The sequence below is a fragment of the Berghia stephanieae genome, chromosome 7, assembly GCF_034508935.2.
Source record: "Berghia stephanieae isolate SIO BIC M18660-M18661 chromosome 7, UCSD_Bste_1.3, whole genome shotgun sequence".
In the NCBI taxonomy this organism is placed as follows: domain Eukaryota; kingdom Metazoa; phylum Mollusca; class Gastropoda; order Nudibranchia; family Aeolidiidae; genus Berghia; species Berghia stephanieae.
The window spans coordinates 24,145,984-24,165,513 of NC_088366.1; the positions used below are offsets into that span (position 1 = coordinate 24,145,984).

Consider the following 19,530-nt stretch of genomic DNA (forward strand, 5'->3'; position numbering starts at 1 on the left):
GACATATCAAACCCCCCCCCCCCCCCCCCACCTCTTTTTCACGATTATGGAATAAAGTAATTCTTTGCAACGAAGCATTGTGGACGAATTTACCAACATCTTTCTTGCTTGTAGTACCGAGTTGATGGATACGTGTGTATGAGTGTTTATTTGTGTGTGTGTTTGTGCGTGTGTATTTGTGTCAGTCAGAGAAAGAAAGCGAAGACTGTCAACAGTTATACTTTTGGTGTGTTTTTAGATTTTTAAGTACTTAAGTGGAGTGATTTTTTTCTTTGTGATGCTTTCAGATCTGAATCTACCTTTTATTTGTGCAATCATTAATCGTATTCCACTGATTTCCATTATTTGAGATATACTTTGAAGTTTTGTTTTGTTAAACAATGAATTGCAATGAATCAAGTTGACTCTTTACTTCACCGACCGTTTGGGAGATTGACACTAGATGACAAATTAAAAAATAAAAAGACTAGTTCCTCACCAACCAACTGATTTTGAATTAACACAGTTGTGGAAATCTCGAAAACGCTCTTTTTCAGTGACATGGTATGACAGGCATGAATGGCTCACAGTTAGTTTAGTCTTTTGTTTTTATTGTCTACTTTTTACAGATACAACAAACACTGACAAATCATGGACATCTATAGGCTATAGTGACCTTAACCACTTCCATCGTATTTCTTAACCTCCTGAACGTTGTTTTAGCACCCTTAAAAGAGTGAAATTTTTTTGTTACGAAATTCAATGAAACAGGAGCGGTTAAATTCATTAATGATTCTGTCAATTCACAAAGCTGAAATAGATGCCATTCCAGATTTCAATAAACACATTATAAAAAGAGTTGCAGAGATGAAACATCGCAGTGCAGATTTTTTTTACAAGTACTAAAAGTAAGTAATTTCTGTCATAGGTTTTTTTTTCTCTTTTGATTTACATTTATAACATATTGATTGCATTATCTACCAAAACCAATCCTTTAAATAGTGGACAAAGAATAATTACAAAGACCTTTTCATACGGGACTTGTATCTCAGTGTTGTGGCTTGTTGTTTTCATGAATTATTTGTTTTTGTGAGTTTTGTCCACTCGTAGAAACCATCGACCCTCCCCCACCCTTCCATAAAAGAGAGTTTTTAATATGTCGTGCTCTCTCCTCTTAACCGTGTTCCCTGTATTAGAATTTTTTTTCTAATCATGGCACCACCATATGCCGTCAATACGCCACGCCGCTGTTTTAAATTGTGACATAGTTGTCAGTTAGTTGCGAACGTCTTTCTTATCATTTCTCCAGGTAGAGTAAAACGGAGTTTAAGACTGTCTCCTTGTGGTATGCCGACATTACTCGGGAAAGAAGTCTTTGAGGCACCGTTTTACTTCAACAGTCCCTTTAGTGACAAAAATAATAAAATTTCACATTTGATCACTTCAGTTTTAGAATCACTTTTTGGTATCTGGGTCACGCTGACTACTAAGAAACGATAAGTCACATAATATTAACGCACGCACCCACTTTTTGATTTCGCCAACGTGCACATATTTGCAATATTTCGGCTTTCGTAAATCAAATAAAACCTCGCTTGTACAACAGTAGTTTTAGATTGTCTAAAATTGAATATTTTACAATAAAAATCGACTAACGGCGAGGAGCCAGACTAACATGACATGTTGTGGAATCATAATAATATAATTAATTTTAACCCTAATCCTGCGATAACCACTTTATTCCAGTCTGAACTAATAATACGCTGTGCTAAGATTAAACGGCATGAAAAGATAACGATTTCTGTTGACATGGCTCTGTGTATGCCGGAGGGGTCTTGAAGCCCCGCGGCACCTTTAATTATTATGCATATGCACACAAAAGAATAAATATATTAATAAATTCGTTAGATAAATAAATAAATAAATAAATAAATAATAAACAGTAAATGCTAATATTCTAAACTCGCTCGCATTTTGAAAATTATTAAGACCCGTGGATAGACCTTTATTAATTTCCATTGCAAGCAGCCCAAATGCCCGCTGTCGTATTTGCAACCTTACAACATTGGTCATAACCCTTATATTATAGTGCTCGTTCACATTTGAATAAGATCGATTGGTTGATATGTGAAAAGTATAAGTCCCCAAAAGACAATAAACTGAGGCAAGGTGGGACGAGAGAAAAAAGTTACAGACCATCTCCACTGCCGCCTTCTCTATCACCAACGCTGTATTTCACAGCGACTGGCAACCCACTCTTGCGGTATAGTAGAGACGGCGGTGACATTTTACTGACATTAAAAGAGCTAATTACACACAAACACAAACACACACACAAATACACTAATACCTAATACGAGCAAGGAGAGACTATGAACACACTCTAGCAAAAGAAGCCAAATCCGACCGAAAAAGATATGGTGATATATAAACTCCAAAAGTACAGGAGATCTATGCATGGACCCATAGATTCGTTGTCTGAAACAGTGAACGATGATGAAAAAGGAGAATCTCTAGGGATCATATTTCAGTCGATGCCTTCACTAAAGAATCCATTGAAACTCTCCCAAACCTGAATATAAGACCACAAGTTATGGTATCGGTTTCTTAAAATCTCAGAATCGAAAATTCTATGAGCATTAGAATCATTGAAAACTGACAAAGCAACAAAACTGGACAAACTACATTAAGTATTTCTCAAAAACTAAGACATGAGTTGATAAAACCTCTGAAATCAATATTCATTCGAAATGAAATACGTCCCAAATGACTGGAAAGAAGCCAGAATTAGTGTTTTATATAAGACAGGAACCAGGCTCTTGCTACCAATTACACTCCTGTAAGTTTAAAATCAGCAGTATGCAAACTAATAGAAACGCAAAAAAAAAAAAAAGTACCATATTAATGAACACTTCAAAACCAATAACCTATAATATACAAAACAAAAGAACAAAACAAACAAAACAGTTTGGCTTTATCGCAGGAAGTTCAATTTCACTGCAACTAATAGAGCTTCAGATGAATAAATGGCCTATTGACAATGGATGTCGGGCCTATAGCGGGTGCCTTGAATGGCCTGCCCTGATATGTGACTAATGGAAACCCAAACCAGTGCCCGAATGGCCTTGGCCATCCCCGGGCACACACTTCTATATTCTTTGTGATTTTATGCACAGGAAACAGATTAATCAATGGCAAAGCGGTTGGCTGCTTAGCCAAATACTACATCAAGAAATAAGCGAACAACTCAATGTATCTTTAGCAGGGAAATGCGATATCAGGGTTAGTGACCAGACACACATATCGAGAGCCAGAGTATTGCAAAAAATGAGCTTTTGTCAATGCTATTGGCTGTCCATAGCGTCGATATTCTCCTATTACAGAATACCCATCTTTTTTATTCAGGTGTGCAATCTTCTCGATTCCAGATCCCAGGCTATATGGTGGTCCAGCGAGAGGACACTTCGAGATTCAAAGGAGGCATGAGCGTTAAAACTAAAGAACCTTCAGAGGTTAGGGTCATAGAGAGTGCAACGGACAATGACGGCGTGAATAGAATTTCAGTGAAGGTGGATGGACTGTATCTGGATAACATCTACAAATCACCTAGAGCGACTTGGACTACACCACCGGTCCGGGTGGTTAGCCATCCTTCCCTCTGTCTTTAATAGTCTCCCAAAATAATAACTATCTATTTGACTGTTTCCCTCCCAGCTAGGACTCCGGCCTGGGCCAGGACAAAACCAAGTAATCTCATTCCAAGACAAAAACAGAAAGCATGTTGGAAAACAGATATAAGGGGATAGAAGACACAGTATGTACCCCCCTGCCCACTATGGGAGGTCAGGAACCCCAACCAGCGCCTTAAAAAGGAGTATACTTCTGATCTCATACTCGTCACAAAGGGAGCGAATGGGGAAACACTACAGGTGACGCGGACAGTCCTTGGTGACTTCCGCATAGCCAGCACAGGCTGGTACTTGTTACAGCGGGGATGACAATTCCGAGGGTGCAGTCTCTCTCACTCTGCAGATGGAAGGTTAACTGGGAGGAATTCAGTTCCTATATTGAGCAGGTCTGCACCACCATCCCTACCAAGTCCGAGAACATAACCAGATTTAATAGGCTGCTGGTTAAGAGCACTCACCGCTCCATTCCAGGGGGCAAATTGAAATTTTACACCCCCTGCGGGATGAAGGGGTCAGAAAAGTTGTATAAGGAACATCGCAGACCCAGTCCCAGGGCGTAGCTGACAGACTACTACAGTCTCTGGCAGAAGGAAGCAAGAAAAGGTGGCAGAAGACTGTGGAAAGTGTCAATTTTACACACTTTAGCCGCCATGCTTGATGACTAATAAAGAAGTTGGATCCCGACCGGAATTTCGCGAAGGCTGAACCAGAATGTGAGGCAGACACAATTGCCAGGAATATAAAGAACTAGCAAAAGGGCCCCAAATCAGTCTTTTGAGCGAAGTGTCCGTAAGGCATACCGTAAGATTTTGGACTCAGTACCTGCGGAGGAGTCGGACTGGACATCCCTGTACAGTCCCAGAGAAGTGTGCGCAGCCATTAGCAATGTAAAGAGCAGCAAGGCAGCAGGGATATATGGTGACGCATCTGGGCCCCAGGGCACTGGCCTGGCTGGCAGAGGCAATGTCTGATGTCTTTGCAAAAGAAAAGCTTCCACAATTGTGGAAGCACGCTAAGATAGTTGCCATCCTGAAGTCAGGGAAACCGGTGAAGGAGGTCAACAGTGACAGACCCATATCACTTCAGAGCTGCTTGTACAAAATTTTGGAGCATGTTCTATTGAATTGATGGGGGCCGGTACTAGACCCTGCCCTGCCACCTGAGCAGGCAGAATTCAGGGAAGGGAGGTGCAAAAAGAACAGATCATTGCCCTAACAGAGCATACAGAGACAGGGTTCAAAAGGAAACAGCAAACTGGTGCTGTAATTATAGAACTATTGGCAGTGTACGATATGATCTGATGCGAAAGTTTAATGCTTAAACTTGCAAAAAGACCTTGAAATTGTCCTCTTCAATCTTAGGAGAAAGGCAATTCCAAGTCGTGCTGGGAGACACTAAAAGTTAGGAAACTGAAGAATGGGGTCCCTCAGGGATCGGTTCCGATGCCAATGTTGATCAATGTCTACATTAGTGACATGCCGAACACTTCCTCCCTGAGCTTGGGATACATGAACAACTGGGCACTCATTTCTCGAAGTGTGGACCCGTCTTGAGAGCGTACTCAGTGAGGATGCTACGAGACTCAAATCCCACTTTGACAAGTGGTACCTGAAGATGAACACTTTGAAAACCGTGTCCACTGCATTTCACCTATGAAGTGGCTGACACATCCGTAAACTGAATGTCCTCTGAATGGGGGTTATGCTGGACTGCAACCTTAACTTATGGGTGCATCTCGAAGGAATTGCCTGGAAGATAAAGGAATGCAACAGTCTTCTGAGGAAGCTGGCAGGATCAACTTGGGGTGCTAATTAAACGAGGACGTCCACCTTGGCACTATGCTATTCCAATGCAGAGTATTGCTTCAATTGAGAACCTGTTTAACAGCCTGCTCACTACATCAGTGGGGACTTACCACCTGTCCAACATGTGGTAATGAGCCCAAGACCGTAGAGTTGAACGGTGCATTATGATGAAGCTTCCGGCAGGTTTGCGATGGTTCACGAGTGCAGTACAGAATTTGCATCTTGGATCAATCATCATAACATAGTGGTGTGAGCATCATTAGTAGCTGCTACCAACCATGAAATACAGAAGATCTAGGAGGTAAATGACAGAATTGAGCAAGATAAAAAGTGGCTAATCTGACCAAGACTTAAATGATTTATTAAATGGAGGAAAGATTTCTCAAAAAGAAAAGATACCTGAGGTAACAATAAGAAATTGCACACACAAAGACCAAAACTGGATGTGAGAAAACACATTTACACTGTGAGAACAAATAGAATATGGAAAAGCCTATCAGATTCTGTAGTGAGCACAAAAACATTTAACACCTTCAGGAGACAAATCTTGGTTTGACCAAAATGTCTTGTACAACTAGAAATGCTAAATCACAAAAGAGTCCAGCAAAAAGGACCCACAAAGACCTGTGCTGGAAACAAGTCATATGTATGATCATTTGCCAAAAGACTTGAATTTGTTGCTACCTATCAGTTTTACTTTGATTTCAGATCATTGTCACCAAGAGTGAAGTGTTATTGTGAGATTTATTTCCAGAGAGGTCCAAATGTGTACCGCGCGCGCGTGTATATGCAGGAGTATGTGATTAAATGTGCATGTTTGCTATAATATCTTTTGTATCCTATCCCGCCTCATATCCATAAACTGTAAACAATTGTCGGAGCACAGATTTTTCTGCAATATTTAATCACCAACAAAAAATGAGCAGTCTTGATCAAGTAAAACACCATGAAAATTACAGTAATTTAGGCCTGTAGCATTTCACAAAGACAAGTTACTTTGCAAACTCTATCAATGTGAAGTTGCAGATAAAAGATTGATATTTCAGTATATTCTTTTGCAATTGTCCTATACTTTCTATTAATTTTTGCTATTTTTTATTTTTTTGCTTCAGCATTTTTGTTCATTCACTTTTGATTTATTTGGATGATGACTTGATAAAAGATGGAAAGAACTCTTCATTCCTAATTCTATTAATCGAATTTATTCTACTCCCCTGCCCCTCTAAAGATTACTTTAATATCTCGAAAAAAGACTGGCATATCTTCAAGAAATACATGTGGATGACAAACAGTTGTTGGAAAGAATGAATGGTGAACTCTGTTGGTTTGCTTGTTTTATACGTTTGACTGATTAACAGCAGAAACATAAACACATTATTTCCAAAACAAATCTGACATATTTTTTTTCAAAGACCTAAGTATAAACCCCCCCAGCTCAAAACATTGTCCGGCAAGAAGACTATAACTATATGAGCCTACATTGGGTCATAAAAATAAAAGTGAATACCAATTTTATAATTTAATAAAATTAAGACTCTCATAAAGTGCATAAAGAAGAAAAAGGGTATCTAACTGCTGTGTCATGAAATAAAACTTATTGACAAAGTCCCAAATTCCTCCATTACATGGATGAGCGATTGTGAAGGGGGAAATATGTCACAAAATCATATTTTCCAGATGAAACTGGATTCTCACATCAATGAAAGTACAGTGCAACCTCTGGATAACGACACCCCTGAAAAACAACAAGCCCTGGATAGTGACATTGGCCGATAATAGGCAGTTGGTACCAATGCTTGGTAACCGACCATCATCATCTCGTAGACTTAACTTATAAAAAACGCCTTTTTCCCTCCCTCCCACTGAGATCGCTTTGTTCCCAACCAATCTGAACACATGTTTACTACACTGTATGGAACCAGCGCTTGTTCATATGGAACTACAGCAAAAGAGTTTATCAGTGGATGGAACTCTCAAGGGTCCATTAACCTTCCCTGTTAGCTACCTGTCTACGGTCCGTGGAGTTGAAATGATATCAGGCAATGCCGTATCCAATGGGGGCAATTATGGAAATTTATGGTCTTATGGTATGTTGGAATAGCGAAGAAAACAAGAACAACCTCTTTCATATTTTTCTTATCATTTGAAAAATCAGTTGTTTTTCTATAGACATCAGTCCAAATTTGATCTTATTGTGGTTAAAACTAGGTTTTTTGTTTGGAATTTGTTTTTGTGTTTTTAATATCGCAAGATGTAGATCTACTAATTTTTAGTGCTTGTGAATTTTGATGCACTTAAAAAAAAATTTGGTATTCAAAACTCATCAACAGTATCCCATGGATTTGACTTGAATCAAAATCAAAATTAAATTGTGTTCTTGTCTGGTATTATCATGTTGACACTTGATTTTTATTATTTATTTTTAGTTTCGTCAAATGGCGTTTGGGCACTGTTTACGATCAAAACAATGACGATACACATAGGAGAGTGAAAGCGTTACTGGTATACCATTTGTAAACAGGAGAAATACACATTCTAACGTTTTTGAGATGTGATTTCTCTCAGGCACTGTAATCATGGGTCTAAACACGCCCCCTTTTGCTGCTATCTTGAAAACCCCGGAATAACGACATAATTTTTCAGTCCCGGACGATGTCGTTATCCAGGGGTTGCACTGTATTTAGTATGATTCTGTAGGAACTAACAGCTGCTATGTGCACTGATCTTTAAGTCATAGCAATTAACGATTTATTTTCTCTACTGGGATAAGCAATAGAAGCAATATCAAGCCAGAATATCCCACCTGCAATGCATTATAGTAAAGTAAAAGAAGGATATAGGCCAAAAAGGCTGTGCTTATTTCCAGTGCACCTTGGATTACTGATTAAGTGTGTGTCATTGTGGAGTAGAGAGGCAACTGCAACACTACCTACATTAGGACCCTGTGGTTTGGGTCAACCACTAGCTAGTACTTTGACGGTAGAAAAGCCAATTTACATTCATTTTCCTCTGCTCATCCAGCAGTATTTAGGTACCTGGATCTAATTATCTTTAGTGGAAAGTATTTTACAACAGACTTGCATCCTATCATACGAGAAACAAGGAACTGTTACACTGGGCTAAACTACTTTGGCTCAGTGGGGCTTAATACTCCAAATCAATTAATCAATTGGAATGAAGAGAAATATGGCACTGATTAAAGGCAATTGAAAAATAAAAATAATAAATTAAAAAAGGTATGGGCACATCAGGCAACATATTTTCCTGTAGGAAATGGTATTGTGCAGAACAAAGATAAAATTAGAGGAATGCATTTTACGTTATTCATAAAAGTTGTTGGAAGAAGTGCATAATACACGTGAAAAAAAAAAGAAAACTTAGAATAGTTGATTGGATTGAAAGAGAAGACAAGCATGCAGTTCCAGAAAATCTAGGTGGATTTTCATGCAGATGGGGGTCATGGTCTTCAGTGACAGGATCACTCCTGCTTCTCTTATCTTTTGTGGTGAAGCCGACGTGAATGACAGCCATTTCATAATCTTGTAAACCAAGACATGGCTGTGATAGTTTAAAAAAATGTGATTATAAGCATTGTATCCTTTTGATGCTTTCTTCTTTTCTGATTATTTGCTTTCGATGTTAAATGTCAGGTTTTTAGCCCATTAAGTTAGGCATGTGTTGGTTCCTTTCACATTCAGTCACAGAGGTCATCATTTGAAAGAGAATCAGGGACGATTCAGATTTCTGGTACTTTAACTTTGGACGGTACACGTTACAGTGCTGATTTGGTTGAACTTCGATCAAGAATATGTGAATGCATTGGTTATTGCTACTGCACACAATTTAAATGCATTCAACGTCAAAACAAACAAACATAAATCCTATATAAGACTGAAACGGGTCTTTGGAGATAAAAATTAAACTTGCAGAATGGCAAGGGGGGAAAAGTAAGCATGCAAGAAATTAAAATAAACCTCACCTTTACTTTTACCTATTCCTGTTGTTGATGCAGATTGCATAGCCCTTCGAAGCAATATCCGCGAAAACATGTTGTCGTTGGATGAAGGTGTTGAGCCGTCAAATCTCAGTGTCAAATCTTGACCCAAAAAAAAGAAAAGAAAAGAAAAATAGGAAATCATAATAATAATAAAAATTGTGGAAGACTGACCTACCTGATCCTTGTCCTTACTAACTAGAGAATAGTACTAAAGTACTAAGCCTTACTTTCTGCCTCGCTCAGAATTTTGATAAAACAAGAATGAACACTTTTACTTTTAAATCGAAATTCTATCCTACGCAAAGTAACCACCTCGCAATAATTATCAAAGAAAAGGAAAGCCAACTGAGGACTAGATACTTTCTTCGGTTCATAAAAGTAAAAGTTTACAACATAGCTGCTACAGCCTGACCTGCTAAGTTCACGCAAGGCCCTGGTTCACGTCAACACAACACACCACAGTACCACAGTGGTCCACGGTCCAGGGTTGCCAGTTTGGCATTTTAAATGCCAGATTCCAAAAATCTGGCATTTTTGAAAACCGTTTGGCATTAGAAAAATCATTTGGCATTTGGCATTTTCATTTGGCATTTTCTTTTCTTGTATATTATACTTCAAATGACACCTTTTCTTAATAAAAAAATTACCCCAACAGGAAATTTAGTATAATTCAAAAAAAAAAAAAGAAAAAAAAAGAAAAGAAAACACGCAAGCCACCAGGATATGATAGTAAATTGTCTATCAAAAGTGAGTAGTTTTCTTAGTGGGGGTGGGAGTCAACAGACTTTGGCATTTTTTTGAGTGTTTTGGCATTTTTTGAGTCTTCCCCTGGCATTTTGTTGAAAAATAATCTGGCAACCCTGCCACGGTCACACGCTAGACTACACACTACCCTTGCAGCTAGGGGCGGGGCGAGTTCAAATTCAAGTCGCTGGAAAAAATAAATCTCACACTGTATTCACTTACAACGGTACCAAAATATTGTATTAGTACGTTGGATTTCTGCAATATTTTAAAAAAATAATTTTGAGTGGTGTTTCGGTCATAATTTTTGACTTTTCGTTGTTTATATTTTTTTTTTCGAAATACTTAGGTCAAGAGGTCAGTGGTCATGTTATCAAATCAGACTCTTATTGCTTTCAAATTAAAAGAGCCCTGCTATGTGGCTTTTCATTGGCTCTTCACTCTCAAGCGGCTGATTCGATTCGAAAGGGGAAAAAAAATACCTGAAGCGACAACCCTGACCCTAGTCCTAGTTCTAGTCCGTTCTTCGCATCTTTAACTTTATAAAACCCATTTAATTCTTTTTCAAGATTCAGCAACGTACTTCCCAATTTATCATGGCAGAGTCAGCAGTAGATTCATCAAGACCATCGGGAAACAATGTGTCGAAAAGGTATTTATAGATGGAGTGAGAAGTTTCGCGGACACCCCCTCTCTACTCTCTTTCCCCTATTACTATTTACTAATTATTTCTAGTCTAGCGGTGTGACTGTCTCTCCGAATGCTCGGGAAAATAAACTTGAACTTTATTTCTCCAAATGGTCGGCTAGCCTCCAGTAGATGTGGGTTACGGACGTAATTAGAAATAGTATTGCAGAAACCTATAAAAACTTACATAAAAGATCTATCTAGGTAGACCGTCTATTTCAACTTTCTAGGCACCCCCTGCCCCTGCCCCTTTTTGATTCTTCACACAATTCACAACTTTCGTTCATGGATGCTTTATTTTTGGCTGCGGTTATTCAGAATCAAAGTCGACTATGACTCCGAATAACTATGACTGTGACTCTGGACGGATAAAATTGTCAGGGGGGCTTCGGTAACTCCTCGCACTACTAAGGGAAATAAACCAAGTATTCCTTTAACTCCTAAACATTAATTTCATTAATGAAAAAAACCCCAGTAGTATGATAATGATATGATATAAGTATAAGCTATAAGTCCAGATTTATGTAGGCTTTTACAGCCTTTTATCTGCTCTTGTGCATTCGTGAACGTATTTAATTCACGTCTCTCAAAACTGGGCATGCCACATAGTGGAAGGAGGTGCCTGAATTTAACTTTACAAACAGTATTTTTCTGTTTCACAATAAGTATCAAGACGGCACTTGAATGCCTGCAATGAAGGGGCATCAACAACTGTTGCAGGCAGGCAGTTCCATTTGTCGACTACCCGAACTGAGAAAAAGTTCTGCCTAAGGTTTAGAGAACACCTTTCCTTGGAGAGTTTGAATCTGTGTCCTCTGGTGGTGCTGGTGGAATCAAGATTTAGAAGGCTCATGCTTACAGAGTATAAATTATGTGTGTATTTGAACACTTCAAAAAGGTCTCCTCTTACCTTTAACTATCGATCTAATAATAGGAAAAATTATAATAATTAATTGTAACAGTGACTAATTGGCATTAAACACGATCACCATTGAGAGAGATGAAGCAGTATGTTGTCGAAAACTTGCTCGTCTGTTTTCCTGAGTTGTGTTTGCAACCCTGGTGTTACTTTTAAAACGACTTTTCACTTTATTCCAGTGGCATTCAATTCGGTTTGTCCAGGCACTGGTCACTCAAATGACACAATTTAAAAAAAACAAACTAAAACTACCCCTTCCTGCACTCCATGCCCAAAGAGAATTAAAGAAATTGGGATCTGATTATTAGGTGAATAAAAAAAAGCAAACATACAAGTAACAAAGTAAACAAGTGTTATATGTCATAAGAGACCTATCACCAAAGTATTTAAGTTTTAGGAGATGCTGTCAATTTTAAATTAGAGGCAACAAACTCAACGTCTTGTTGGTTTTACATATTTAAACAACATGGACACAGTTTCAAACAGCATGTCACTAAGGTGAATTGGACATGGAGCTGATCAAAAACACTTGAGATCCACCCACCATGGGTTTTTTTATGTTGGCATGAACATCAAGCTGAAACACAAACCCTATTACCCTCCTCATACTCATCCCCTTTGTAATCTCTTAACTGTAACTTAAACACACAGGTGCGTATGAATACAAACTATCAACAACACATACATGAAGGATGGATATTATAGATTGTACATTGACTCTTGCGGTCCTATGACGGGTGTCATGACAGTTGAGTCCTAGGTCATCACTGCAAAAATTTTAATTCTCTGTCTCTATTGTCTTCTAACACATTTCTACTTACTTCACTTCTTGTTATTAGCAAATACAAGGTATTATAGTTCTGTTTTAGATATAAAATACAATTTATTCAGAACATTATCTTGAATATATATTGTTTCCTGCAAAGTGGGTTGAAAGCTTGAATCTTATGTTGACAGATTAAACGTTATGTTTTATGTTTGTAATGGGATGGTTTGATGGTTATACACACAACCACCATTATCTGGTAACTCTCTCCCTCTCTCTCTCTCTCTCTCTCTCTCTCTCTCTCTCTCTCTCTCTCTCTCTCTCTCTCTCTCTCTCTCTCTCTCTCTCTCTCTCTCTTTCTAGTTGATCACGTAGTTCTGGTTTCTAAAGATCTTGTGTTAAATCATATATATGCTTTTTTTTTTTTTAGTTGTTGTTGCTTCATTGAGCTGGGCGTTTGGAGCACTGTGAATAATGATGATAATGGGATAAATTCAGTATAGGAAACTGGGGTCCTCAAATCTTGTCTTTTACTATAATGTTAGGAGAGACAATGGCTCTTATATCTTATCATTTTTCTATCCTCAGATTACAAAAGGAATTAAGGACCCTGATGGTGAGTTGTGTTGTCAGAACTTGGAGCTTTATCCTGATATACGGAATGTATTTTAGGCTGCATTAATATATGATTTTATGTTACTATTTTGAAATTCATTTCATTTATCATTTGATACTCATTAATTTTTTACCGAAGTATTATGATGTAATGTGTCAAATGGCTCTATCGGACCTGCCAACACTTACGATTTATTGAGAAATTCCCATTTGTTCTCATTTCCGATATCCCTAATAAGATTCAATAGTCTGATGTCACGTCTGCCCAGCAATCAGCAGCTTGGTTCTAAACAAAGAAAATCGATACTCTTTATTCTTCATGCTGGCTAGAACTTTTTCACATGTCATTAGATCAGAATGTATAAATGTCAGAACATGATCAGATATGTAATCATTTTCTCCTCTGGATACACTTATATGCTCGTCAGAGAAGAATTTCATAAGGGCGGTGATGGAGATAATGGTGTCCGCCATTGTTCTGATAGTTTAGAACCAGTTATTATGTGTCATTACGAGGGAAGTGACGTCATGACTGTTGAACCCTATTACCCACAATTTTCCTGATTTTGTTTTATTATTCCTACTAGATCATCATTAACAACAGTATTTTCAACATATTATCATCTTTATCACCACTGTTTGTTTCATCATCGCCACAGCTTCATTTCAGTCCCAGATTAATGATTATGATAATATTACTTATTTATTATTCATCCTTTTGGAAATTCTTTGTACAGACAAGTTGTTCATTTTATAATTAAATTCCAATAAATATTTGCAACCATATCACAGCATTAATTAGTAGAGACTAAATGACAGTAATAAAATAAAATGTACGGTAAGAATAGAATTGAAATAAGGGTAAATTTAGTAGAAAATAGACTTTAAAGTATGTTCATATTTGTGAGGAAGTGTACGGCAACAAATCTACTGAATGAATGCAACATTAAATGGTGTTACAAATGAATAATTACATATGTAAAATTCTTTTTTAGCACTGTCAGAATTTAAAAGTCTGTCATTGGAATGTAGAATGATTTTCTGTGGCTTTCACTCTTAGTCGGTATAGAGGGCTGTTTCTTGCAGAGTGAATAATTTTAACCCTGAGGAGGATGATTGTTTTCCTCTAAGACGTTTAAAAAATTACTATGATAGGGTTTATAATATTAATCTTCCAAAAATGGTATGAATTGTGACGTGAATTTACTTACTCTTTTAACAATATTTTTTAAAGATTCCCTTTATCTATGCAAAGGCACTTTCCTCCCCACTCTGTGATACAAAAAGAAAACAATCTTTTTGTCTATGGTTGAAGTAACCTAGACTGATAAAGTATCAGAAAATTCTCCCCAAAAGTGTGTGTGTCCCATTTTAATGAGAAATAAGCAAAGTCAATTCAGTGAGAGTGTTGATCGTAACAGTTGGAAAGGGTTGTGTCAAAGTGTCAATGATAATTTAGACTCCAGGAAATGATAACATGAATATTCTACCAATTTGCTTAAACAACGTTGATTATGGTTCTGTTTTCTTAGTTTTCCAGTAGCCCAGGCATATCAGCATTTCCAGAGGGTGATAACATGTTCAAGTGGATTGGTACCATTGAAGGGGCCAAAGGAACAGTAAGTCTCAATGTTTCTTCTACAATTTTTTTACTGTGGGATAATTTATCTATCATTTACCTCATGTACCGCTTGTTATCAGAACTCTATGTGATGTCTTATACGTTGTTCACTCTTTTTTTTTATTAACCAATAAACTCTTACAATGTTACTCAATGTTGAATAGAATTAAATGATCCTCCACCGTGATCTCCATTTATATTTTATTTGGGTTAAATAATGAAAAATAAACCAAAAACGGACAATCAACCATCAAAATTATAGTAATTTTATAGATTTTTAACTCACTCAACCCTAACACCGACTACTTTTACCCCATGCCTATTTATTACATTTTACTGAGACAAATTATAGGCATGGTATCAAAGCTAATGTTTTTAGTTTTTACATGTTAATGGTTGTTGAATAAAACTATCTATGCACATTTCCATTTTTATTCCTTTTTCCTATTTTGAAAAGTAGCAAAAATCTCTAGGATTGAGTGAGTTAAACTAACAAAAAATGTAGACAAAGTTGGGCTCTGTCCACACTTCTGAACCTCTGAGAAACTATTTCTGCTATTCTATTGGAGCTATTTTGCTACTTTTTGGTTCATTTGACATTATTTAGCTGATAGATACTGATTTAATAAAAAAAAAATTTCTTTTTTTTTTCAAACGAACTTATTATTGGAGTTCTTTTTTTTTTTTGTGGTGAATGTCACAAAAACAATCATTTGGCACAGCCTCATGTCTACTTAAATTTAAAACCAAAATTTTAGAAATTTTTAGCTTGCTTACTCTTGCGGAGAAAATGGGTTTGACCCATGGTTGTGATGCAATTGATACACAGTTACACGGGTCCTGATATTGATTTCGACTTAAGATGTAATTTTTTGATGCAAGTTGAGAGGAGATTATTATTTTTGGCATATAAAATTGCTTCTGATAGGGGTTAGAAGAGAGCTTAAAGGAAATTAAAATGCCATTGTAGATATTAATTCATATTAAATTAGAAATATGGTATTATGATTGAAAAAGACGGGTATGAAATTCCTTTATGGTGATCTCAAAAATGAATTTGTGTTTCGAAGGGTTTAAGTGATGGTTTATGTTCTTTGTATTGTGGAAATCTTAGATCAAAGCTGTATTTAAAACAAAATGTTTTGTTGAAATTCAGAATTTCCTGCAAACATAACACAGGTTTTATGTTTTAAATGACGAGTATTACTAGGTTTATTTCCCCCCTCCTTATCTTTGTTTCTTCCTGCAGGTTTATGAAGGCCTCTCCTATAAACTGTGCTTGAACTTTCCAAGCAGATATCCAATGGAGGCAGTGCAGGTCAAATTTGTAACCCCATGCTATCACCCCAATGTTGACCAGCACGGGAATATCTGTCTTGACATCCTCAAAGAAAAGTGGTCAGCCCTTTACGATGTGAGAACTATTCTCCTGTCTTTACAGAGCCTTTTAGGTGGTAAGTGAAATTTCTATCTTACAAGATGCTTGGCGTGATGTAAGTGGTTGAATGTGTGAGCCTAAATAGATCTTTTCTCTAATTTCCTCCTACATTTGTCTAACAGTTGATCTTATAATTGTTGTGAGAATTCGGACCATATTACACATTGTGACAAAAGATGAGAATCACTAATGACAGTTTTAGTTTGTTTATTTTAACTTCCTGTTTTTTAACAATATTTTGCATATTGATTTATGTCAAATATTTTGAACAAAAGCTGATACAATTTTGAAATGTCATGGATAAATTATTGCTTGAGTTGTCTTCAAAAGATTGCAGCTATCTGGGTGGGGATCCTGACCTCCCATAGCGGCAGGGAGGTACATACTGTGTCTTCTATCCCCTTATGTCTGTTTTCCAACATGCTTTCTGTCTTTGTCTCGGAATGAGATTACTTGGTTTTGTCCTGGCACTGGCCGGAATCCTAGCTGGGAGGGAAACAGTCAAATGCATAGTTATTGTTTTGGGAGATGATATTTTTTTCCTTGTAAATCATCTCTCTGTTATGTATTATTATTTTTATTTTGAATGTATAATGTAAGCATTTGAGTGTGTTCCTCTTTGTTGGATTTTGTGCTTGTGTCTGGATGAGACTTGTAGGTGATTCAAACTAAGTACATTGGTGGTATGCTCTTGGAATCTACATCTGATCCCTATTTGTTCTCAGTTCCCCTTTGTCTTACTTTTTCTTGGTGCTTTATTGTAATTCTAGAACTTTTGACTATCCAATTTTCTCCTTTTACTGGCGCTGATATGACCTAAATGTGTTGCAAGCGCCGTAAAACCCTTAAAAACAAAAAAAAAAAAAAAGATTGCAGCTATAGTTTTTCACTAATTGCTGTAACCATTATTGTTTCATGTGGACCTTTTAGGATTTCCTGTTGTTATTTAGATGTTTTAATCCAGTATGTAGCGCAGTTAACTGACACTCTTTGTGAAAATGTACGCAAGAAAAAGAGTCACAATTGTTTATTGGTCAATTGTGTTGTTTGCAGGAAAAATCCTCTAGAATGTGTAAAGAATATTGTTCTGGCTTATTGTCTCTAAAATAACCATAGTGACATGGTGATCAAATAAGATACCCCGTCTAACATGTGTGTCCATGTGTCAAGTGAATGTGTTGGGGAAACTTGTAAAGTGAGCAACTGAGCGATGTATACACAAAAGTTGTAATGCATGAGATTGGAGCCTCTTTGAAGTTAAGACGGATAAGTCAGAAAAAATGACATTGTTCAAGTCAGAGAGTTTTAGTGGTCTAAAAGCCACATATTCAACTTTGGTTCAGGAATTCGCATTCAGATTTCCTTCTAATCAGGGACCCATCCAAGTTAAATGCCATGTTCTCCCCCTTTAAAATTGTTTAAAGCTGGAATTACTTGCTTAAGCGGAAACAGATAATCGATTTTATGTGGGAGACCTTATTTTTCACTTGTAGTCATGTCTTTGCTTCTATCCCTCATTTCCACTTTTGCCAATGTCCACAGAACCAAATATTGATAGTCCCCTCAATACCCATGCTGCTGATTTGTGGAAAGATCAAGAGCAATATAAAAAGGTATGGAGAATGGCAGACTTTAAAATCTATAATTTTATTCAGTAAATGTCATGAATGTCAAATTGTAAGAGTTACAATTATCTCTTATCAGCATCTCTTACAACTAAACTCTAAGATGAATCGAGCATGTAAGAATAGATGAGTCACAAAAGAAATAGGTATTTTTCTATCTGCTTTGTCTGGCACTGAACTATATAGATATTTTCAGACCGGTATCATATATATATAAACATAGCGGCCAACTGTCTTGATAAAATTGGGACTCCCGATTTTGCAATCTGAAAAAAAAAATTTTTAGGAATGAAAAAGGACTGTTTGTGTGTATGGAAATGACCCTTGCATATCCCAGGATTATGTTTTTTTGGACTATCAAATTAAAACATGGAACAGAAAAAGCTCTAAATCTAAATTGTGTTAGATAATATTCCAGCCATACTGCTGTTTTGGGTCATGACGGTATTATGCGTTAGCGTGTCCCGTTTTAGCTCTATGAAAAGTTGGCCGCTATTAAAATTAATGACTTGCAATTGTTGTGAAGCATTCAATGGGGGGACAAAGAGATCAGATGGATATTTGAAAATTGGAAATTATCCATTGGTCAATATGCACTGGTAGACTAGTTTCCAGTGTTTGATAATTTTTAAAACATTAAAAAAAATTTAATGAAAGCATAATTTGATTCTGTATTTCCTCATCAATGTGTAGTTATTTACTTCCAATCACAACATATTTTCTTTGTTCTGTCAGGTACTCCTCGAAAAATATAAAGATGCAACAAAAAATTCAGAGAGTGATGAGCAAGTTCCAAAGCATTTATGACAAGACTTTGAATGAGAAAAATTATATAATCATTGTTCAGTGAGTTATTCTCATTGACTTCTTCCATTTCTTTCAGTCAATGATGTATAAAATTTTCTTGTCTGTGTATTATAGATCTTTGCACAATTTGTTATGACTCAGTTACACGGGGCCTCTCAATCCCAAAAGTGTCAGCTTTGTAAACTATTATAAGCATATGCGAAGTTTTGTGTTTGAACCAGCTCATTTCCAATTTTTAAAAGATGATTAAAGAGGGCTCAGATATATTGAGTACTGACTGGGATTTTTGTCCACTGAGCTGTTTCCTAATGGATCTTATGTAGTCAGAGCTCTAATATTCATTCACAAGCACTTGATTACTTACCGTACAAAATCATCTATCAACAATCAGTTTTTAAAATATTGTTTAGGTACTAAGCACAAAAATAATTCTGATAGTGATGTCCCTAAAATTGTGGCATTAAATTCTTTAAGCTGTGATAAATTACAGGTGGCAGTAATAAAATTAATAGAGTATTACCAGAGATTTTAACCGACCTGCATTGAAGTGAATGTGAAAAAATGGAGAGAGAAAAACCTGTTCTGTTATTATCGGAGCGAGATTGAATTTCAAACGCAGGAGTTCAAGATTACATTTATTATATAATAGCCCTTCATTGACCTCGAACATGTTATTTCTCATCAATATTTATCCTTGTTTTCATCAACTGGTGAAAATTTAACCAACATGAAAGTATTTGGCCTGACAAATTATCATTGATAAAGATACCATTATGCGCCAAAATCTATTTTTAGTAAAACTAGGTGCATGCTGGATAAATATTTCTGAACTCCTACA

The 19,530-nt window shown here is 36.7% G+C and overlaps 2 protein-coding genes across 4 annotated transcripts in view; one reads left to right on the forward strand and one right to left on the reverse strand.

Moving 5' to 3' along the window:
- Positions 1–19,530, reverse strand: part of LOC144976921 (alanine--glyoxylate aminotransferase 2, mitochondrial-like) — a 42,361-nt gene that overhangs the window by 18,996 nt on the left and 3,835 nt on the right. Inside the window, exons 1-2 of one of the 3 annotated variants that reach the window (XM_078921527.1) lie at positions 9,883–9,952; positions 9,453–9,569 (exon numbers count right to left, since the gene is read on the reverse strand). In XM_078921527.1, the coding sequence (XP_078777653.1) occupies positions 9,453–9,522 (70 nt within the window). In that variant the 5' untranslated portion in view covers positions 9,523–9,569; positions 9,883–9,952. Of the gene's footprint in view, positions 1–9,452; positions 9,570–9,782; positions 9,953–19,530 lie in introns of those variants that run through there. The other 2 variants (XM_078921528.1, XM_078921526.1) reach the window with 2 other exon arrangements.
- Positions 10,349–18,704, forward strand: LOC144976922 (putative ubiquitin-conjugating enzyme E2 C). The gene is made up of 6 exons (XM_078921529.1): positions 10,349–10,866; positions 13,175–13,202; positions 14,734–14,820; positions 16,072–16,276; positions 17,803–17,873; positions 18,621–18,704. The coding sequence occupies exons 1-6, from the start codon at positions 10,811–10,813 to the stop codon at positions 18,690–18,692; spliced, it is 519 nt and encodes a 172-aa protein (XP_078777655.1). The 5' UTR covers positions 10,349–10,810; the 3' UTR covers positions 18,693–18,704.

Excerpts from the sequence above, each read along its gene's own strand:
- LOC144976922 (XM_078921529.1), top strand. The coding sequence starts at position 10,811 with ATGGCAGAGTCAGCAGTAGATTCATCAAGACCATCGGGAAACAATGTG. Across the intron at positions 14,821-16,071 it reads TTGAAGGGGCCAAAGGAACA|GTTTATGAAGGCCTCTCCTA; the intron begins GTAAGTCTCAAT and ends TTCTTCCTGCAG. Across the intron at positions 16,277-17,802 it reads TTTACAGAGCCTTTTAGGTG|AACCAAATATTGATAGTCCC; the intron begins GTAAGTGAAATT and ends CAATGTCCACAG.